The following is an 18,109-nucleotide window of genomic DNA, read 5'->3' as shown; positions in this document are numbered from 1 at the left end:
TATATCAATTATTCCACCAAACGTTTTTGTTTATTATCCTGTGCAGTTATAGCAGACTGTGTGTTATCGGGTTGGAATTCAACTTATATTCTCCTTCTTGAACAAAAACATACAAATACAATCGTTCCCAGCTAAATCTGCAAAACATGCTGTTGGAGCTTACAGTTAAATTGAAATACACAGATGATTTCAACATTTTTTTTAATCCACCACATTTAATGTTATTACATTTTACAACACCCCAATAAACCATTTATTGAAATAATGAATAATTTGTTAAACTGCACAGTGAAAATATGAACAGTACTGTTTATAATTATTTTTGTCTGTGTTGTATCCATGTTAAAGGTGTAAACACACATAACAACCAAACTGTAAAAGTCAAACTATAGTTGTTATTGTTTAAAATCATGCAAATACAATGTGATTGAAAATGGTTTAAATTAATTTCTGAACACATGCTTGTGACTGTTTTACAGCAAGACACAATAAAAAGAATGGTAGTACTTCTACATGGTCTGAATTTTGCTGAATGAGCAGCAGCATAAACAAGTCATGTGTGAGTATAGACGTTTATAACATCGTCACACATTGAAGAAATCCTTTCAAGCTTCTGGTAACGTCGAAGATTATTAGTTTTCATAGTAGAACCACTTGTCAACTGAAATAAAACAAACAAGGAATCATATTAGTTGAGCATTTGGAAATATTCTTGAAATAAATAAATTTGTTTGAACACTTAAAAGAGCAAGTCACCCCCAACTCAACTTTTTTCTGATAAACTAAATAAATGCGTGTCTAATCGTGCTGCAGACACGTGTCATCAATAGTTTTGCATTTTAGTGCATTTTAGTTCAAATTTAAAATTTCTGCCTAAAACTGTCAGTGTTGTGCCGTTGTCAGGTAAAAACTCTGCACTGCATTTGAATTTAAATCTGCCATCGCTATTGGCTAAGAGGTATCCCAGAACGTTAGCTGGTACCATATTTATTTAATCATAATTTTATACGGAGGAATAACCACTTGAGATGAAACATCTCGTTTTCAAGTGGGTCCTCCTTTACAACTAAAAGAGCAAAAATTAAGAGCAAGACAGCAGAGCAAAAATCAACTGTGTGTGGACAACTGTCGATACATCACACTTCGATGTGTCCTAAATGGACAACGAAGAACAAAACGACAGAGACTATTATAAGCAACATCAATAGAGTGCAAGCAGGGGGATGTCACAGTGTCGTTGTGAGCCTGTGTGTGTGTGTGTGTGTGTATTTGTTGGCGGCTCCGCCCTCTCAATCTGCTAGGCAACAGCATTTGTTGCATTTTTCAAACAGGAAGTGGGAGTGGAGTAGTACTCTGGTAGGGGGTGACTTGCTCTTTAAATAAATAGCACACACCTGAGCTTGGAACGGGATCTTCTGGTCCAAAAGCACAGGCCTATAAAAGTAACAGAAAAATGTACTGTTCTACCTGAAAATTGCCTTTTTCAGTGTTAATGCATTACATTACATAACATAGCGCTAATGTTTGATGTTTTGCACTTTTAAACTTACAGACTCAACCACAGTGTCTGCATCTGTGGCAGAACAGCAGAACGGACTATCAGACACAGTGGTGTTCATGCTGATTAAAAGCAGAAAGAAACCAACAACATCATTCATCTACAGTGCCTTATGTATTAAGTAACTCTAAGTTAAATCTGACTGTGAGCAACTCACCAATTTAACTCTCCAGCATTGGTCTTCATAGACATCAGTGATTTCCAAAACTCATGTGTACTTTTCACTGTTTTTATGGCAAAATCCTGGAAAACAGAACAACGTATTTTATGACTAAAATACAAAAATAAAGCAACCCTTTCAACAACACGAGACACGATCAAATCTAAAATCGTGCACCCTGTTTTTAAACTCTCCGTTAAAAGCAAACTGGTTTTCAGGTTTCCCATCAGGAACTTTGTATCGTTTGAACCAATCAACGGTCGCCTCCAGATATCCTGGCTTCAGCTGCCTCACATCGTCGATGTCTGCAACAAACCAACAGCATAACAAAGCCACCGTTGTCATTTTGTCTTCCATCAGCACAAGTGAACAGAAGGTTTGTCCTACTGTTGAAACTGGCAGCTTCTGGGTCCTCTGTGTTGATCACAATGACCTTCCAGTCTGTTTCCCCCTCATCAATCAAAGCCAGAGTTCCCAACACCTTCACCTTGATTACGTCTCCACGAGAGCACACCTGAAATCAACATTCACCTTCCTAGGAAAAGGTTTTCAGCAGACAAATGTAAACAAGCCCGTACTTACTTTGTTTCCTATATCACATATGTCTATTGGATCGTTGTCTCCACAGCATCCTGTGTCACTGTCCTTGTGGTTGGGATCTTCCCATGTCTGTCAAAAGCATTAACACATGGTAAACTGATTTGTAGCAGTATGAATTCATGTAGTCTAAGCATGACCTGCCTGAGGAATGGCTCCATAGTTCCAGATGTAGCCTTTGTGGGGAAACACATTAGCTACATAGCGGAGATTCCCCTTCTTCACGTCTTGTTTTAAAGGATTGAGAGGGTCTTTAGTGGCAATCTGAGAAGCACAAGGACAGAAAAAGGAAAGATTGAGTGACTGGTTGCAAAAAAATAAAATAAAAATACATTAAAAGTCTAGAATTCCTTGAGAATTATGCACAACCACACATTATCAGAAGATCTACTGAAAATGCTACTCAGTAATGTTTCATGGTAGTGCAGTTGTAGCACTGCTGCCCCTCAGAAAAAAGGTCACAGGCTGTGGCGTTTCTGCATGGAGTTAGCATCTATGGAGGTTCCCTGACTCTGGTTTTCTTCCACAGATCAAATACATGCATGTTATTTTAATTTGTGACTCTAAATCTGTCCCTAGGTGTAAGCGGTTGCATGTCTCGTTTATTTCTATGTGTCCGTGACCTGTCCAGTGTGTCCCCCACCTCTTGTTTAATGAACACGGGAGTTAGGCTACACTATCTGTATCCAATGATTTCTCTCTGAGTTTCTTTAAGATCAATTCAGTTGTTAATGAGAAATGTGTGCATTTGTATGCACGTGTGTGCGTGCGTGCATGCATGTGTATGTTTGTGAGTGTGTGTGATACAATGATTATCAGCAACAATCTCACCAAACAGATCAGCTTCATTAAAATAGCCATTTTTGTGTGTGCTAATAGCGACGCGTTAGCTGTGTCAGCCATCTTGAATTGGTTAAAATTCAACTATAGATCACATTTGGATTGTCAATCAAAATTCATCTAATTATTTATCAGGTGTTTGGGTCACACACACACACACACACACACACACACACACACACACAATATGCCTTTTTCTCAGCAAGCATCAAGATATTTGTCTAGGGTAAACATAAACTATACAAGATAAAAATAAAACAAAACCTCCATCTTTGCATTTGTCCATCTTGGAACTTCCACAACAGCATGAAAAATGTCCTGCAAAAGGATGCAGGCACACTTGTTACTCTGAAGCAAAAATCAGACAATGTCTCTTGTTTTAAATTGGTACATTTATTTTGAAAAATCCACCACGCAATCATAAACTCACTGAGAAGGAACATGTGTACACCAATGACTATAATTTATATTATAATTGTTACTTTTCAGGTCTATATTGATGTTAACATGTTGCAAAATTAAAATTATAAAAGAATCACGTAGGATATTACCACAATAGCACAAGAAATGGAAAAGTGAAAAATATTTTCATTTTAATGAAAACTTTTTTATCATATTTTCTTGAACTGGGTGAAAATGAGCTTTTAGTCCCTATACTGGCTCAATATGGTTATTTACTGCAGGGTTCAGTTTAAAATGAAGATTATTCAGGGTGGATGGACATTACTGCATGTAAAAAGAAATGTGACTATGACCAAAGTTATAGGTCATCAAACATTCTCCATAAACTTCAGCAAACATAGGAAATAATGATAATAATAATGACACCATCAATGCTCTAATGATGTTAATAAGTGCATGTTTTGCACACTTTAGGTGCAACCCTGTTTGGTAAAGTCATGTTTTTGCTCACCTGTGCTTCATTTGCATAGATGGGAATGTCATGAAAGGGAGAGATGTATTTGCCTTCTGAGTTTTCTAAGAACAAAGTTCAATTAGTGTTCATAAATTGCAGTTTAAGTTAATAAACAATTACCAAAAAGGTTATTTTGCTCCAACAAGGTAAATTTGACTGAAAAAGGTGTGCTTACTGAAAAACACCCTGTAGTCCTGGGTGTTGGGTCTGCCCCGCTCTTCCACGGTAAAGCTCATGTTGGTTTGGATCCGTCCCACTGCGATCTGTTCTCTAAATCAGCTGTTCTAAGAGGTTCAGACGCTCAGACGGAATCACCAAGGTAAAGGAGCAGGCATGCGCACTGCTAAGAAAACAAAATCTAGTTGCATGTTCCTGTTTTCATTTCACATCCAATGTCTGTCACTCCTCTGTGAGAGGCAGAGCTGTGAATAGTAATCAGCAGCGAATCCTGCCTTCTCACCACCTCTCCACGCCTTTAGCTGTCACATGCATTCTGCTACACAAATGCAAACACGTTCCACCTTCATTTCTACAGATTTGTTTTCCGCTGCCCTGATTCTCAGCCGCGACTCTTGAGGGCTCCTTTTCAGAAACAAACAGATGGAAGTGACTGGTTTTAGCTGTAATCCAATTTACGCTGCAGAATTAGCTGCTGTAACCATGGTGACTTCTTATGGTTTAACCACTACACCGTAATAGCAGAATTAGGGACCTATTTTTGAAATGTTATGCTTTAAAAATACTTTGTAGGATCTTGAGAAGGTGGCATGATTAATGGCTTGAGTTAAACGGGTAAAACTAGATAGATAGATAGATAGATAGATAGATAGATAGATAGATAGATAGATAGATAGATAGATGATAGATAGATAGATAGATAGATAGATAGATAGATAGATAGATAGATAGATAGATAGATAGATAGATAGATAGATAGATAGATAGATAGATAGATAGATAGATAGATAGATAGATAGATAGATAGATAGATAGATAGATAGATAGATAGATAGATAGATAGATAGATAGATAGATAGATAGATAGATAGATAGATAGATAGATAGATAGATAGATAGATAGATAGATAGATAGATAGATAGATAGATAGATAGATAGATAGATAGATAGATAGATAGATAGATAGATAGATAGATAGATAGATAGATAGATAGATAGATAGATAGATGGGAAAATGCATTTAGTAACCAGCCCAGGTAATCTGGTTGTATTTGTTAGCTTAATATAAACAATGTAAGTGAATGGTAACAGCTAGCATTTTGCGTGAAAAGTCATGAAAGTTACTCAATAATGATCCTAAGTTTTTCTTTGTGATCTCAATAATCATGTTGACAAATAAAAGTTCTAAATATAACACAAGGTTGGATAACAGCTGACCCGTGTCACCCTGGACAGTCTTTTTGACTCGCTTCCATCTGGCAGGAGGCACAGATCCATTCGGACAGAACTTCTCGCCACAAGAACAGTTTCTTCCCTCTGCTGTTGGACTCATGAACGATAATCCTAGGACTGTCCACTCCAGTCACTTGATTTCAGTCATCTGTGTTGTGTTTGTACCTGAACTGATCCGCTCTGATTAGTACCTACACTGTCTTTTATATAGCAGCCGTTTCTCTAATTATTGCCACTTTATATTAATATTTTATCATGATTATATTCCTACTCCCTATATTTGCTTATCTCTTATTTTTATCTTTCTTTTTGCACCAAATACTGCAGCAATGTCCTAATATTGTGATTTCTCACACATATGGCAATAAAACCTTCTGATTCTGATTCAAAGGAATTATGGGGTCTAATTTAGACATTATATATGACAAAGCACCACCGTCACAGCTGCAAGGCACAAGGTCATGGCCCAGCAGCCACAAAAGACACCTACTTCATATGTCATGTACTCTGCCATTTTTAGTGCAACTTGCTGTACCGTGCATTTGTGTTTAATTTGAATGGTTGAAATGCTAGCTGTTACTACTCACACTTCATTTGTCACGGTTTTGGGCTGTGGATTTGGATGTGTTGTGTTTTGCCACTATTTGTCAACATCTAGCTTTTTATATTCAATATTTCATGATGGTATTTATTTTTCATAAAGTTTCCAGAACAATAGAGAGAAAATAAATATTAGCCATAAAGGCGCGACAGTCCGCAGTAGTACAAACAACAAAACACACATTTGTGATTTTCAGAACTTTAATTCTGTTTGCTACAAAAAGTAATAAATTAGCAATTAAATAACAAATTTGGGAGCTGAAAAGGTCCGATCGTAGGTCGGGAATGATAGATTTCCTCCCCATGAGTAGAAGCAACAGCATGTGATCTCCAGCAGAATCAAAAGTTCCACATGAACAACAGTTTCAGGTATTTTATTACCTATCTGAGTTCCATAAGGGTAAAGGCACCTAGCATTCAGGCTGTAGTTGGTGTCAGATTCACAAAATATTATTTAGGACTCAGTTGTTGACAAAATATCAAATTTGTGGGGAGAATTCAGAGCAGACTGAGTGTTGGAGTTTAAAGGATTTGACTTGATGTTGAGCCACTTCAGAGACGGCATGGCGGACAACTTCTCCAAAGGTATTTCTGGTGGGAAACCGAAATAGGAAAACTGTATGATCTCAAAGAAAATCTTTGATTGCAGGTGGCTGATAAGAGTTTTTACATCCACACCGGATTCATAAATGTGACCCACCAGTGATGCTATTTCCCTCTAGATCGATCTTCTCCAGCGAGGCTATTTCAGTAAGCTTGTCGGGGAAGACAGAGAAGCTGTTATCAGCTAGGTTGATGCAGGTCAAGTGCTCCATTTCCCCCACAACATCGGGCAGTTTGGTGAGAACATTTCCTCGCAGATCAAGCTCTGCAAGGTATTTTAAAACAAGAGAAAATCAAGTCACAGCAGGAAGACCTTCTGTCAACATTCATGGTGTGAGCTGCATGCAAAGAAAACAAGACAGTCTCTTCTGTGACGGGAAGAGACTTTCCTACCTCTGAGTTGGGTAAAAGTCGAGAAGAACTTGCTAGAAATGGCCTTCATGGCATTATCAGCTAATGTGATAACATGGATATTTTCTGAAACAGATCTCAGGACCTTGAACACACCATCTGGGAAAGACATGAGCTGGCAGTTTGACAGATCTGCAAACCAGAGGAATAAGAGATCAGGGTGTAACACAACAAATACACACATTCTAAAAACTACAATGGTCAGGATTTCTGAGGCATTCAGAATTTAGGCCAGCATCACCATCTGCTGGTAAACTTTGAAACAGCGTCCACAACAAAATCAGAGGTGTACACTCATGCTCTAAAATGTAAAAAATTGCAATGAATGCAGAAATAAAACCTAATTATTTTTTAGATAACTTACCTAGATTATCTTTGCCATCTTCTACTGTCTCATTAATCCTTCGGGCCACTTTTGCAACCGCCTCTGCCATTTTTCCTGAATGAGTTTATAAAAAGCATCACTTTACACACATTCTTATTTTAAGACAGTTACAAACATATAACCAGCTAATATTTTTAATGAAATACGAAAAAAAATGCTTTCTGTGTAGCTACTATGAAATAGTCACTTTAGATGATAACAGGAACACTTTGACATCAACAGAGGGCAAAGGATCGAGAAAAGCTGCTGAGAATGAGCAGAGAGAAAGATTTCAACACCATCAGGTGAATTTTGACTACTAAATATATAATCAGTCAGCACAAATTGGTGTAAAAAGAGAATAATTTAGTAGATTTTCCAAAAAGATTAACAAACTGTTTCATTACATTTTTTAACAACTGTCTGTACAAAAGCTTGAGGCTCAGGGCTGTCTTTTTGCTATTATTAAAGTATTTACCCCACTGAGTCTACACATCAGTGACAAATCTAAATGCCATGTATTATATACTTAAATATTAAGGTGTAGATGATCTACATGTTGCCAAAAAATAAAAAAAAATTACTAAATCTGAATGCCAATTTAGGGGTTTTCCTTCATTTTATTCAGTTTTAATCAAGTAAAGTTTACGAAATGCCACAAATGAGCACACTGGGGCTGCTGTCCAATGAATGAAAATACATCCATCTAAATAAGATCCATAGCAAAAAAACGTCAGAACCATTACAGATCAACAACTACAAGCCTGATCTGTGTTCACCAGGTTTCTCAAAACATAGAAAATCAATCTACAAGTGTAAATAAGTCTCTTACTTCCCAACAAGCAGCGAGTGTGCGTTACAGAACCTGGCAGCTGTCAGTGTTTGCTATCATTAGCTTTAGCAGCTTACGCAACGTTGTGAGTATTTTTAGCCCAGTGGAACCCGGTGTAATGTAAGGGTATCCCGTGTAAAATATATAAGTAAGGTTTGTTATATTTTCCGACTCTTAACTGGAGCGATAAAACTAAAGAAAGGTGTTGCTTTTGCGGAACTCTGAGTTTTTAGCTAAAGCTAAATTACAAGCTAACAGCTAACAGTGGTGTTCACGAGCGTCAGTCACGCGCTGCTACATGGCAGCGTAAATTATTCACAGACACCTATTTTGTAGACAATAATACAACGTATATTTATTATTAATAATAATATTTGTATTGTTATTGAACATTTTACATATAAATATTATTTTATTTGACCTAATTTAACCAGAAATATCTCAGTAAGATTTAAACCCTTCAAGATTGAAAAGGGAAACCTGGAAATAGCAAAAATTAAAATAAAATGAAATAATTACCCTTTCAAAGGTCAAATTATGTTCAGTTAACATCCATGAAATCTCATGTAATTTAAAACATTTTAATACTGTATTGTTATTGTGAAATAGCTGCACATTTCTGATTTTTTTAAATGGTTGTAAAAAAGTGTATTTCTATTTGGATTTGGTTTTAGTCGAACATCAGAAAATTAAACACTGACTTACCTCTGATTCCAGTTCAACTGACAGTTTGAGCGGTTGTCAGAGTCGTGACTCCTGGCAAATTCCTGGTTACGCTGTGTTTTTACAAAGACTTTGGACACAAAGAATCCTCTGGCTTCAGAAGAACATAATTCACTATGACACATTGTTACACCGTTACTGTATTTGCTGGATTTTCCTCTACAAAGCTGCGTTCAGCATGTTGGAATGTGGAGTCGCTGAGGGAGATTGAACAAAACTAGAAAAGCACACCCGTTATGGTGTGCTGATTCTATCGTGGCACACAGCAGTTCCAGAAAAGCCAGTGGTGTGTGTTGTCCTATTATGTTTCTGCTTGTGTGAATATGAATTATTTCCAGCCTTTTTTCCTTGTAATGATATTGAGGATCCTCCTGCTTACTTGCAGTGACTTTTAACAGATTTTAATGCATTATGACACCATATTTACAAACCAAATAAAAAACTAGTTAAACTTAAATACATTATTCAATATCTACAAAAATACATATTAGTTTACAGTCAGTGACACGGAAAAATGAGTGAAAACGATGCTGAAGTATTGTTGGGTAATAGCTTAATGCTGTTATTGATTTCAGCACATCTCAAAAAGTTACAAACCAGAGCTCGTACAAAAAAATAAAGTTCAGATGCAATCATCTTACAGTGCATGTTAACAAATATTGAAGAGCATATTTCCTTAATGCTAAGTGTTTTCTTTTTGTGTTCCACAAGTTGTTTTTCTTCTTTACAGCATGTCTGCACAGTTCATGCTCAGAGGAGGTTCATTGGCAGCCACACTCTTCCACGATCATATCTTCATGGTGTCGGAGGAGCACCTGTCCGTTGTCAAAGTAGAGCATGCTGAGAGAGCTCATTTTGGTTGGAGCACAACACGGTGCTACCACTCGCTCAGGGTGGAAATAGTTCAAAAGACCCTGAAAAAGGAGAGACAGATCAGATTTACAAGGTAAACAACTGTGGTGTTGAGTAATGGAAGTGCAAATACTTTATTACCTTACTTAAATAGAACCTTTTTTCTGTACTTCACTGGATTGAAGGATTAATTAGCCAACTTACTACTTCTACTGCTTATATTTTCATGCAATTAGTTCCACTTTCTACTTCTTACATTTTAAACACAAGAGAAAGATGGAGCAGGAGATCAATAGGCAGATGGGTGCTGCGTTTGCAGTGATGCGGGCGATGTACCGGTCTGTCATGGTGAAGATTTACTTGATTTACTGCCCAGTCTACGTTCCTACCCTCACTTACGGTCTCGAGCTTTGGGTAGTGACTGAAAGAATGAGATCGTGGATACAAGTGGCTGAGATGAGTTTTCTCCGCAGGGTGGCTGGGCTCTTCCTTGTGAGAAGCCTGGTCATCCGGGAGGGGCTCGGAGTAGATCCACTGCTCCTCCACATCGAGGAGCCAGTTGAGGTGGCTTGGGCATCTAGTTAGGTTGCCTCCTGGATGCTTTCCTGGTGAGGTTTTCCAGGCATGTCCAACCAGGAGGAGAGTCAAAGGAAGACCCAGGACACGCTGGAGGGACTCTCTCAGCTGACCAGGGAACACCTTGAGATTCCCCAGGAGTGGCTGGGGAGAGGGAAGTCTGGGCTCCTCTGCTTAAACCTATACATGCTTCTGCATCTGTGTTGGTACGGAGAAAATAACGCTATTATCCATCCTTGCGAGACTGCTGAAGAGCCCTCGCAAGGACGGATGGAGTCAAGCCTACTTTTCTAAACAACCGTCGAACGAGATGGATAGCGCACGCTTGTGATTGGTCAGCACGCCGCTTTCATCAGCTGCCATTGCACGTTCAAAAACATAAAGAGAGCTGAGAAAAGATATCTAGAGACAACCCCGGACCGGGTTGAAGAATACCTTTTGAAAAACTCTAAAAATACGAACGTTTATTCACCCGTGACTGGAGGAGTAAAATGATACACAGCAAGCATTTTAACCGTGGATGGAAACAGCAGGAAACATGGGTTTAGAGGTGGCGAGCACATGAAGAGGTGGAGGAGAATGAGGGACGCATTTGTCCATGGGAAAAAGTCTCTTAAATACAAAAAACACAATATAAACACAATAGTAAATGCACTATCTTCCTTTCAGGGTACCCCAGAACAGCGCTACGCCCTCTGTTGTCCCGGCGGCAAATTGCTTTGCAACACTCATGAAGTGCCTCGTGATTTGTATCTTGAGAGGCGCTATGTAAAAGGATGTTTTCTGTCTTTACTCCCCAGGAGATGGAGAAGTCTGAGAGCAAAATGTCTCCATCACTACGTGTGCATCTCTCTATCATGGAGCTGATGCAGAAGTATAAACTAGACTTTAGACTGCTACCCCCGCGATTCCTGATAAGTGGAGGACAATGGATGGATGGATTAACATTTTTAAAATTGCCTTGTAACTCATTGTATTTCAAGTTGTTGATAAAAACAAACGCAAAAAAAAAAAAAAGATCCAGAAAAACTGTCTCTGCAAAGATGGAATTTAACTGCAGTTAGATAAGCATTTTTACACATCTGCTATTCTGAAACATTATTGGGTTTTACCATCCGCAATCCACATGTGTACTTTTATGTGTTTGCGTTGCACTAAAATGCATTAATCTCAATGGGGACATGTGCAGCTGAAACAGTGTATCCCAAGTGTTTCAGCATCATCATTTCTACATATTTAGGGCCTTTAAATAAAATAGTGTTTGAGTGTAGCACCACTTAAGCCTTCGCCCTGGGTTACTTACATTACTTTAATACTCAGAGTAGTTTTGAAACCAGTAAAAGCTTGAAACAATACTTTTCTACAGAAGCCTTTTAAAATTCTAGTATCTATACTTTTACCTGAGTAATTAATATGAATACTTTTAGCACTGCTGGTCAAAGATCAGTTCTGTAGAAAGAAAGTTCCACTGAAGATATTTTATGGACAGCTGATAGTATTTATATCACTTACTCTGTCAAAAATTTGTCACAAAAAGTCTAAATCACGATTTTTCCTATCAGTCTCTTTCTGGAGTATTTCTCTTATCCGATGGCACCATCTAGTGGCTGACAAGCATATCACACAAAAAGTCTGTCGCTGTTTTTTAAGATGGCAACTTCACGTTTCTGTTTATAAATGTGCTTCTGCAGCCCACAAACAGAGCTAAAACAACGTTGTTTTACAAGTATGATTCTCATGTCATGTTGTGTTCTCACATATTTATTTATTAAAGACTTTCCTTTCCATGAAAAGTTCATCAACTCTGCCTCAGCCGATGTATTCCTTACATTTGAAGCATCTAAGCGGTAATCTAACGCCATTGGTTAGTTCTGGTCGGCAATCAGTTTCCTATTGCACGGAGCTCATGAAGGGCAGGGGGCGTGCTTAGCAAAAAATTAAATAAAAAAAGGACGTATTGCTTACATTATATCACAGTACATGATAAGATAATCACTTTTACGGATTTCTGACAAATCATACATAATTTCTGAAAGAGGACAACTCCGGAAAGCTGCTGTTAAATGGGGGATGTTTTCAGCCTATTGACACTAAATATGAGCAAATCCTCACTTTTAATATTTTAAAACTTTATAATTTTGCAAAAACAGATAAAAACTGAGATGTCCTCAAAGTGACATACTTGTTGCTCCATTTTGAGTTATTTTTAAATGTTTCCAACCATCGCGTTGCACTCACACCTTTTCGGACTTGATGTAAATGTGAACCCGAGAAGCCACTCAACCTATCAGTGATTAGCTGCACATGATCAAGCTCAGCAACTCCCACTTTGCGTCACATGGCAGAGAGAAGATGTAAACAAATGAGGTCATTAGTGTGAGTAAACTGATGGACTGACTGCTTTAATTACACTGATTGATTTTTGTACTAAAGTCTGCAACAAGTTAAACTCGTTTTGATGCAGCAGCTAACCGTGGAGAGGTGCAGTACTTACCTGCATGTAAGCATGATCAATCGGATTTGCGTCTTCACCCAGAGGACCCTGGCAGGAACCTTCGCAGCGGTAGGCGTTGAATCTTTTGGGAGAGATGATGGAGGAACCCCATCCGATTTGATTAAAGTCAACGATCAGATCCACCCTGTAACAGGGGGACTTTTCTCCCCCTCTGTTCAACACCTGCAGGCTTCTCGCTGTTTGCTGCCACTGACCTCGTTTGCTCCTTCGCCTCTTTTGCCAGTCGACCCTTTTGATTTCAGCAGGAGACAAAAACTTGGATTGTTCAGCTGTGCGAAGCAAGCTTGCTTTGGCCCTAGATTTTTTGTCCAACCCTGTGTGTGAGAAGACAACCAGAAAGGCCTGGTTGCTCACGTCCTGCACAGCTCTGGAACTCCCAGCATCAGCGAGCTGATCAGGAAAGGACAGCTCTCTCCTTGTCTTTTGTATTTTCATTCGTGTTGTTTTTCTTCTGTTTCGAGTTCTGGCCGGTGGTTTCAGCCTGAGCCAGTCCAGGAGAGGTTTGGTCATGTTGAACACTCTCCAGCTTTGAGACGAATTGACCACAGAGGCGTCCGTGAGAAGCCCCACTAGATCATGATCCAGGTGGAATACCTCCATAGTGAAGTTAGAACCATGTTGGGATTGAGGCAGTTTTATTCTCAACTGTGCTGCTTGGATGTGTTTGTCAGCCAGCAGGACGTGGAGGTCAAAGGTCACCACCCAGCACCCATGTCTGTGCGTCAAACCTGTTCCAGTAAAAACACAAACATTAACACAATTTAGCACATAATAAACAAAGCAGCCTGTCATTTAGGAGGAATATGTCAGAATGTCATGTCTTTGTTTTTAACGGCAGACAAGTAAAATTGGCCCCTAACTTGATTTATCTCGCTTCATCTTCCCAATGACTGAAAATAAAAACAAAACATCTTAAAATTCAAAAAATTGCAGGATTGTGAAAGCTGAGTTTTGAATTTCTAAAAAACAAAGCCATCCAATTTAGGAATAAAATACGAGACCAGTGAGAAACTATGGCCCCAATGAGGCGCTACACCCTGGATCTCATGGTTTTTATGCAACCTTTTTCTCCCACCATGCAGCCCTGCTAGCAGAAAGAAATGCAATCTCCAAATGTAAGATTTGTTTCACCAAAAAAGTAACATATTTGTCTCCATCGTCAGTTTTTTAAAGATATTTATAAATGTGTGTATTTAGATGAATACTTAAAAACTTTTGTACTTTCAAAGACAAACTATTTTTAAAATAAAGGATTTGTTAAAGTTGATGTTAAAGCAAAACATTGCAGTTTTCCTTTGATTGTTTAATTTATTTTTGAGTTAAGTTAACTTAAATATTATGTTTGTCATTTGGAACAGTAAGGCTAAATGTCAGTGATTACTTAAACATATGTAATAATGTAAGGTAGTTAAATAATAGGTTTTTTAAATCACCTGTAATATTTTACATATTAATTTATTTGTATCTTGTTTTTATTTTCTGCTAAATTTTAATCAAAAAGAATGTTTGGTTAAGTCAATAAATTATTTAAATGTTCTCAAAGGAAAGGGTGTTTTAATTAAAATAAGATGTTAGCATAAAATATTTTGCCAAAAGGGTTTTTTAATTAAAAAAAACAATTATGAATTAGTAAGGAGTAATATGAAAGGAAATGCGGAAAATAAAGAAAAAATCTCAAAATGTAAAATTATTTTGCATATTTTTTATGGGGAAAAGTGGGAATAAAGTACAAAACGTTTCCTAACAATAAAACCATTAAGTCACATCATGTGCATTACAGGTTTTTACAATTTGTATTATATATAATATGAAGTATTTTATATTAATCATAATATTTCCCTTCAATCACATAAATGGCTCATAGACTAAATACACAGTTATAGTCGTTTTCTCTCATTTAGCAATCTTTAGAAATGTTTAACCCACGTTCGAGGCACTGGCTCGTTGGATTTGACTTTTGATCAAAAGATGAACCCATCTTCATCATTAATCCACTCAAACCAAACTCAGAACCAATCACTTAACTCGTCCTTCTCAGCCAAACAAATACAGGTAATAACTGCCGCTCCAGCAGAGATGTGAAATTGGATTCTGCAGCTGGGATGGTTGTCAGCTACTTGTGGTACCATGAAATCCCGAGCTCTAATCTAATCAGGCCGAGTGTGAAAAAAGAACTAAGGGAAGTTGTTGATTTGACCTAAGAAGAGATTTGTATAGGGGGTGTCTGGCGAGGGACCTAATAAACATGACTTATTTAAGGAAGAAAAGGCAGAGAGAGAGGTTTGCTTTGAGATTTAGACAGAAAAGTGGCCTTTTCACACACTGATCCCTGCGAGGTTATTCACGCCCTCAGAAGGATGTGGATTCAAGCCTCTCAGGTCGTCTGGCAACACATAACGCGCAGGGAATAGTCTGAACATGACCCCGTTACAAAAAGATAACAGTTTTGATTTCCTGGTTTAATAGTATAACATTTCCCGCGATAAAAGAATAAATCTTACTTTTTGCCATCAGACTCTTCACCGTGTCCGCCTGCTTTACCGCGTCTCGCTCCAGATTATCCATAGGAGGCCTGGAGAAGTTCGTCTTGAAATTCCTGTAAAGGTGCATCATGTAGGATGGCAGGTGGTGCGCGCTGGGTCGCTCCATCGGAGGTCTCATAACTCCTTCACCTCTGGATGTGGGGATCCCCTGGGCCAGCAGCAGCAGCAGCGATGCGCGCAGCAACAGCAGCGCGTCTCCCGGAGCTCCAAAAGAGCGCATGTTTTCTTCTGCTTCATGACAATACCGGACAGAAATGGGCTGTCCCTTATATAGCTACCCTCACCCACCCACTTTCATGTTTAACAAGTTGCTGGGAACATTAAAGGAAACTGTCAGGCGTCCTTAAGGCTTGTTACCTTGTTACCCGACAGCTCATCATCCATTCAGTTGGTAATGAGGCGGCTCGGTGAGAGTTTGCAACACCATTCTTTCGGAGCGCTCCTGCGTCCCGACTCCCATCCTTGCCTTGTTTCTAATATTTGTTTTACGCTAATTGTGAGTGAGGCTTTCCCGTATAGTGTAATGCACCGTATTGACATGCTGAGGAAATGATTAAAAAGGAGATCAGTTAATAAAAACATTAACATGAAAAAGAAACTTTAAACCTTGTTCGTTATTACACAAATTACATGCATTATGTCATTTTGTAAGGAGAAAGCAGCCTACACACTGTAACAGATTGCTATAAAAAAGAATGCACCCATTCACAAAAACAATAAAGATAAACAAAGAAATTAAAATAACGAGTTAATACAAAATGGGGAAAATGGATAAAATAAAATAAAATGATAAGGAAGAAAGAACATGAATAAAAAAGGTAACACGTGATCCCAAGAAAGAGAATTGGTAACAGCAGCATGAAGAGGAGGTAGTGAGGAATAATCAACAGAAGGCACCAAAGTCAGCCTGAACAGGTGAGTTTTCAGCTGTTTTTAAAGGTATTGGCCTTTAAATTCAGTACTACACTTTACCATCTGAACTGGGTTCAGTTTTTTATTTAGTTAAGGACTTTTGTCATAAATCATTACAGAAAATCCAAATCCTCTCCTCCAGACAGTGAAGAACTGTGTTCCGCATACATCAAGGTAGCTGCTGTTGCTAGTATTGTGAATGACTGTATTTTGTTTAGTTTCATGCTTTTAATTATTAGGAAAACTGCGTTAACAGCTGCAGCAACAGGTCTGGGGGCAAATGTCCATGTCCTACACGCATTTTTAAATAACATAGGTCTGATCTAAAATATTAACCTACATCTATAAATCCATCTGGAATCGCACTGCTACTTCTGGACTCCAGACAAGTCCCATTAGCATGACTGCAGCACTGCTAATCGCATTAGCTCTGGTAAGGAAAAAACAAGTCATTTGGGAAAACCACACACACACACACACACACACACACACACACACACACACACACACACACACACACACACACACACACGATCTAAAAGATGATCCCCATATTTCAACAATAGATCCTCCATGGACCGGTACTCCATGCCATCCTGGATTAGTGCCAACGAGTCAAACTGAGTTACTCCAACTCCAGGAAGATTTATTCTGGTAAACTAATGGCTAAATATTTTCCGGAGTTATATGAATATATACATGGAGCGGTAAAACTGGCAGCACATTATTTTATTTATCTGTAGATTACTGAATTATATTGGGACACGTGATGGACCTAAGACCAGCTGAGAACTCGTCAGTTTAGAGCTCCTGGTGGAAGCGCTATGAACACAGAAATGAAATATTTAACACAAGTAGGAACGGCACCAATTTTGGTTCTGAAGAGGAACAGAATCCTCCCTGGTGTCCAAATCAAACTGCGGGTCTTCTGAGTCAAACGGTCTAAAACATGTGTGCACCTCCGGTAGTGATATGCAGCTAGCGGGTTTTGAAGATAGGTTCAACTTCTCTGGTAATATCCCTTTTTGTCGCCATCTCCCAGAGAAAATACAAATTTGACCGACTAGCAGAGGCTTCAGAAGCTACACCTGACTGATGACACATTGTTCTCTGCCACAATGCTAACGCAGAAACACCGGCATTGTTTTTTTTTTACTATAGCTGTTTCAGCAGATCTCCCTGTCTAACGTCACCAGCTGCACAGCTTTTTCTTAAAATTCCAGCTATGAAAATCCAAAAAATGTTGAGGTTTTAATAATTCTTTACACAAGCCATTCAAAGGAATTTTGCCTCTGTCCAATATATTTAAAGGAGACCATTGATCTCAGGCTCGGGGGAGAGAGGTCCAGAGTCTGGGGGCCACAGCAGCAAATGATCTGTCACCTTTGGTCTTCAGCCTGGTGCGCTGCACAATCAGTAGGCTTTAATCACTGGACCTCAGGGACCTGCTGGAGGTGTAGGGACTAAGATCACCAATGTATGATGGTGCTTGTCCATGTAAGGCCCTATAGACCAGAACCAGGAACTTGAATTTGACCCTGAAGTTTATAGCCAGTGAAGCTGGAGGAGAAGCGGTGTGATGTGGGTGCGCTTTGAGGATTTTGTCAGAAGCCGACCACAGGCATTCTGAACCACTTGTAAACGGTTCAGGGAGGTTTTGCTCAGACAAGTGAAATGCGAATTGCAGTGGGAAGCT

At 38.7% G+C, this 18,109-nt stretch overlaps 3 protein-coding genes across 4 annotated transcripts; all 3 read right to left on the bottom strand.

Annotated features, from left to right (window-relative positions):
- Positions 1–184: 184 nt before the first annotated feature.
- On the bottom strand, positions 185–4,679 carry ppa1a (inorganic pyrophosphatase 1a). The gene is made up of 11 exons (XM_015963029.3): positions 4,247–4,679; positions 4,069–4,133; positions 3,420–3,473; positions 2,460–2,579; positions 2,301–2,387; positions 2,106–2,232; positions 1,896–2,023; positions 1,716–1,801; positions 1,551–1,620; positions 1,395–1,434; positions 185–661 (listed from the first exon to the last, which is right to left on the bottom strand). The coding sequence occupies exons 1-11, from the start codon at positions 4,305–4,307 to the stop codon at positions 633–635; spliced, it is 867 nt and encodes a 288-aa protein (XP_015818515.1). The 5' UTR covers positions 4,308–4,679; the 3' UTR covers positions 185–632.
- Positions 4,680–6,265: 1,586 nt separating this feature from the next.
- lrrc20 (leucine rich repeat containing 20) lies at positions 6,266–9,136 on the bottom strand. Of its 2 annotated transcripts, none has more exons than XM_015963034.3 (5): positions 8,998–9,136; positions 7,461–7,535; positions 7,079–7,228; positions 6,783–6,950; positions 6,266–6,673 (listed from the first exon to the last, which is right to left on the bottom strand). In XM_015963034.3, exons 2-5 carry the CDS (start codon positions 7,528–7,530, stop codon positions 6,537–6,539), a joined length of 525 nt encoding a protein of 174 aa, XP_015818520.3. In that variant the 5' UTR covers positions 7,531–7,535; positions 8,998–9,136; the 3' UTR covers positions 6,266–6,536. The 2 variants fall into 2 exon arrangements, with proteins under 2 accessions (XP_015818520.3, XP_015818519.3); XM_015963033.3 differs by lacking the exon at positions 8,998–9,136 and adding an exon at positions 8,293–8,496.
- A 264-nt stretch (positions 9,137–9,400) lies between these two features.
- Positions 9,401–15,771, bottom strand: ndr2 (nodal-related 2). The gene is made up of 3 exons (XM_015963032.3): positions 15,460–15,771; positions 12,938–13,686; positions 9,401–9,929 (listed from the first exon to the last, which is right to left on the bottom strand). Exons 1-3 carry the CDS (start codon positions 15,719–15,721, stop codon positions 9,777–9,779), a joined length of 1,164 nt encoding a protein of 387 aa, XP_015818518.1. The 5' UTR covers positions 15,722–15,771; the 3' UTR covers positions 9,401–9,776.
- Positions 15,772–18,109: the final 2,338 nt, after the last annotated feature.

This window comes from Nothobranchius furzeri, chromosome 16 (genome assembly GCF_043380555.1).
Source record: "Nothobranchius furzeri strain GRZ-AD chromosome 16, NfurGRZ-RIMD1, whole genome shotgun sequence".
In the NCBI taxonomy this organism is placed as follows: Eukaryota; Metazoa; Chordata; class Actinopteri; order Cyprinodontiformes; family Nothobranchiidae; genus Nothobranchius; species Nothobranchius furzeri.
This window is presented reverse-complemented; position numbering and strand designations above follow the sequence as displayed.

Excerpts from the sequence above, each read along its gene's own strand:
- ndr2 (XM_015963032.3), bottom strand. The coding sequence starts at position 15,721 with ATGCGCTCTTTTGGAGCTCCGGGAGACGCGCTGCTGTTGCTGCGCGCA. Across the intron at positions 13,687-15,459 it reads GAAGAGTCTGATGGCAAAAA|GTTTGACGCACAGACATGGG; the intron begins GTAAGATTTATT and ends TTACTGGAACAG. Across the intron at positions 9,930-12,937 it reads TTGATCATGCTTACATGCAG|GGTCTTTTGAACTATTTCCA; the intron begins GTAAGTACTGCA and ends CTCCTTTTTCAG.
- ppa1a (XM_015963029.3), bottom strand. The coding sequence starts at position 4,307 with ATGAGCTTTACCGTGGAAGAGCGGGGCAGACCCAACACCCAGGACTAC. Across the intron at positions 4,134-4,246 it reads GGACTACAGGGTGTTTTTCA|AAAACTCAGAAGGCAAATAC; the intron begins GTAAGCACACCT and ends CTTTGTTCTTAG. Across the intron at positions 2,388-2,459 it reads ACTATGGAGCCATTCCTCAG|ACATGGGAAGATCCCAACCA; the intron begins GCAGGTCATGCT and ends TGCTTTTGACAG.
- lrrc20 (XM_015963034.3), bottom strand. The coding sequence starts at position 7,530 with ATGGCAGAGGCGGTTGCAAAAGTGGCCCGAAGGATTAATGAGACAGTA. Across the intron at positions 6,951-7,078 it reads GACTTTTACCCAACTCAGAG|AGCTTGATCTGCGAGGAAAT; the intron begins GTAGGAAAGTCT and ends AATACCTTGCAG. Across the intron at positions 6,674-6,782 it reads AGAGGGAAATAGCATCACTG|AAATACCTTTGGAGAAGTTG; the intron begins GTGGGTCACATT and ends GTTTCCCACCAG.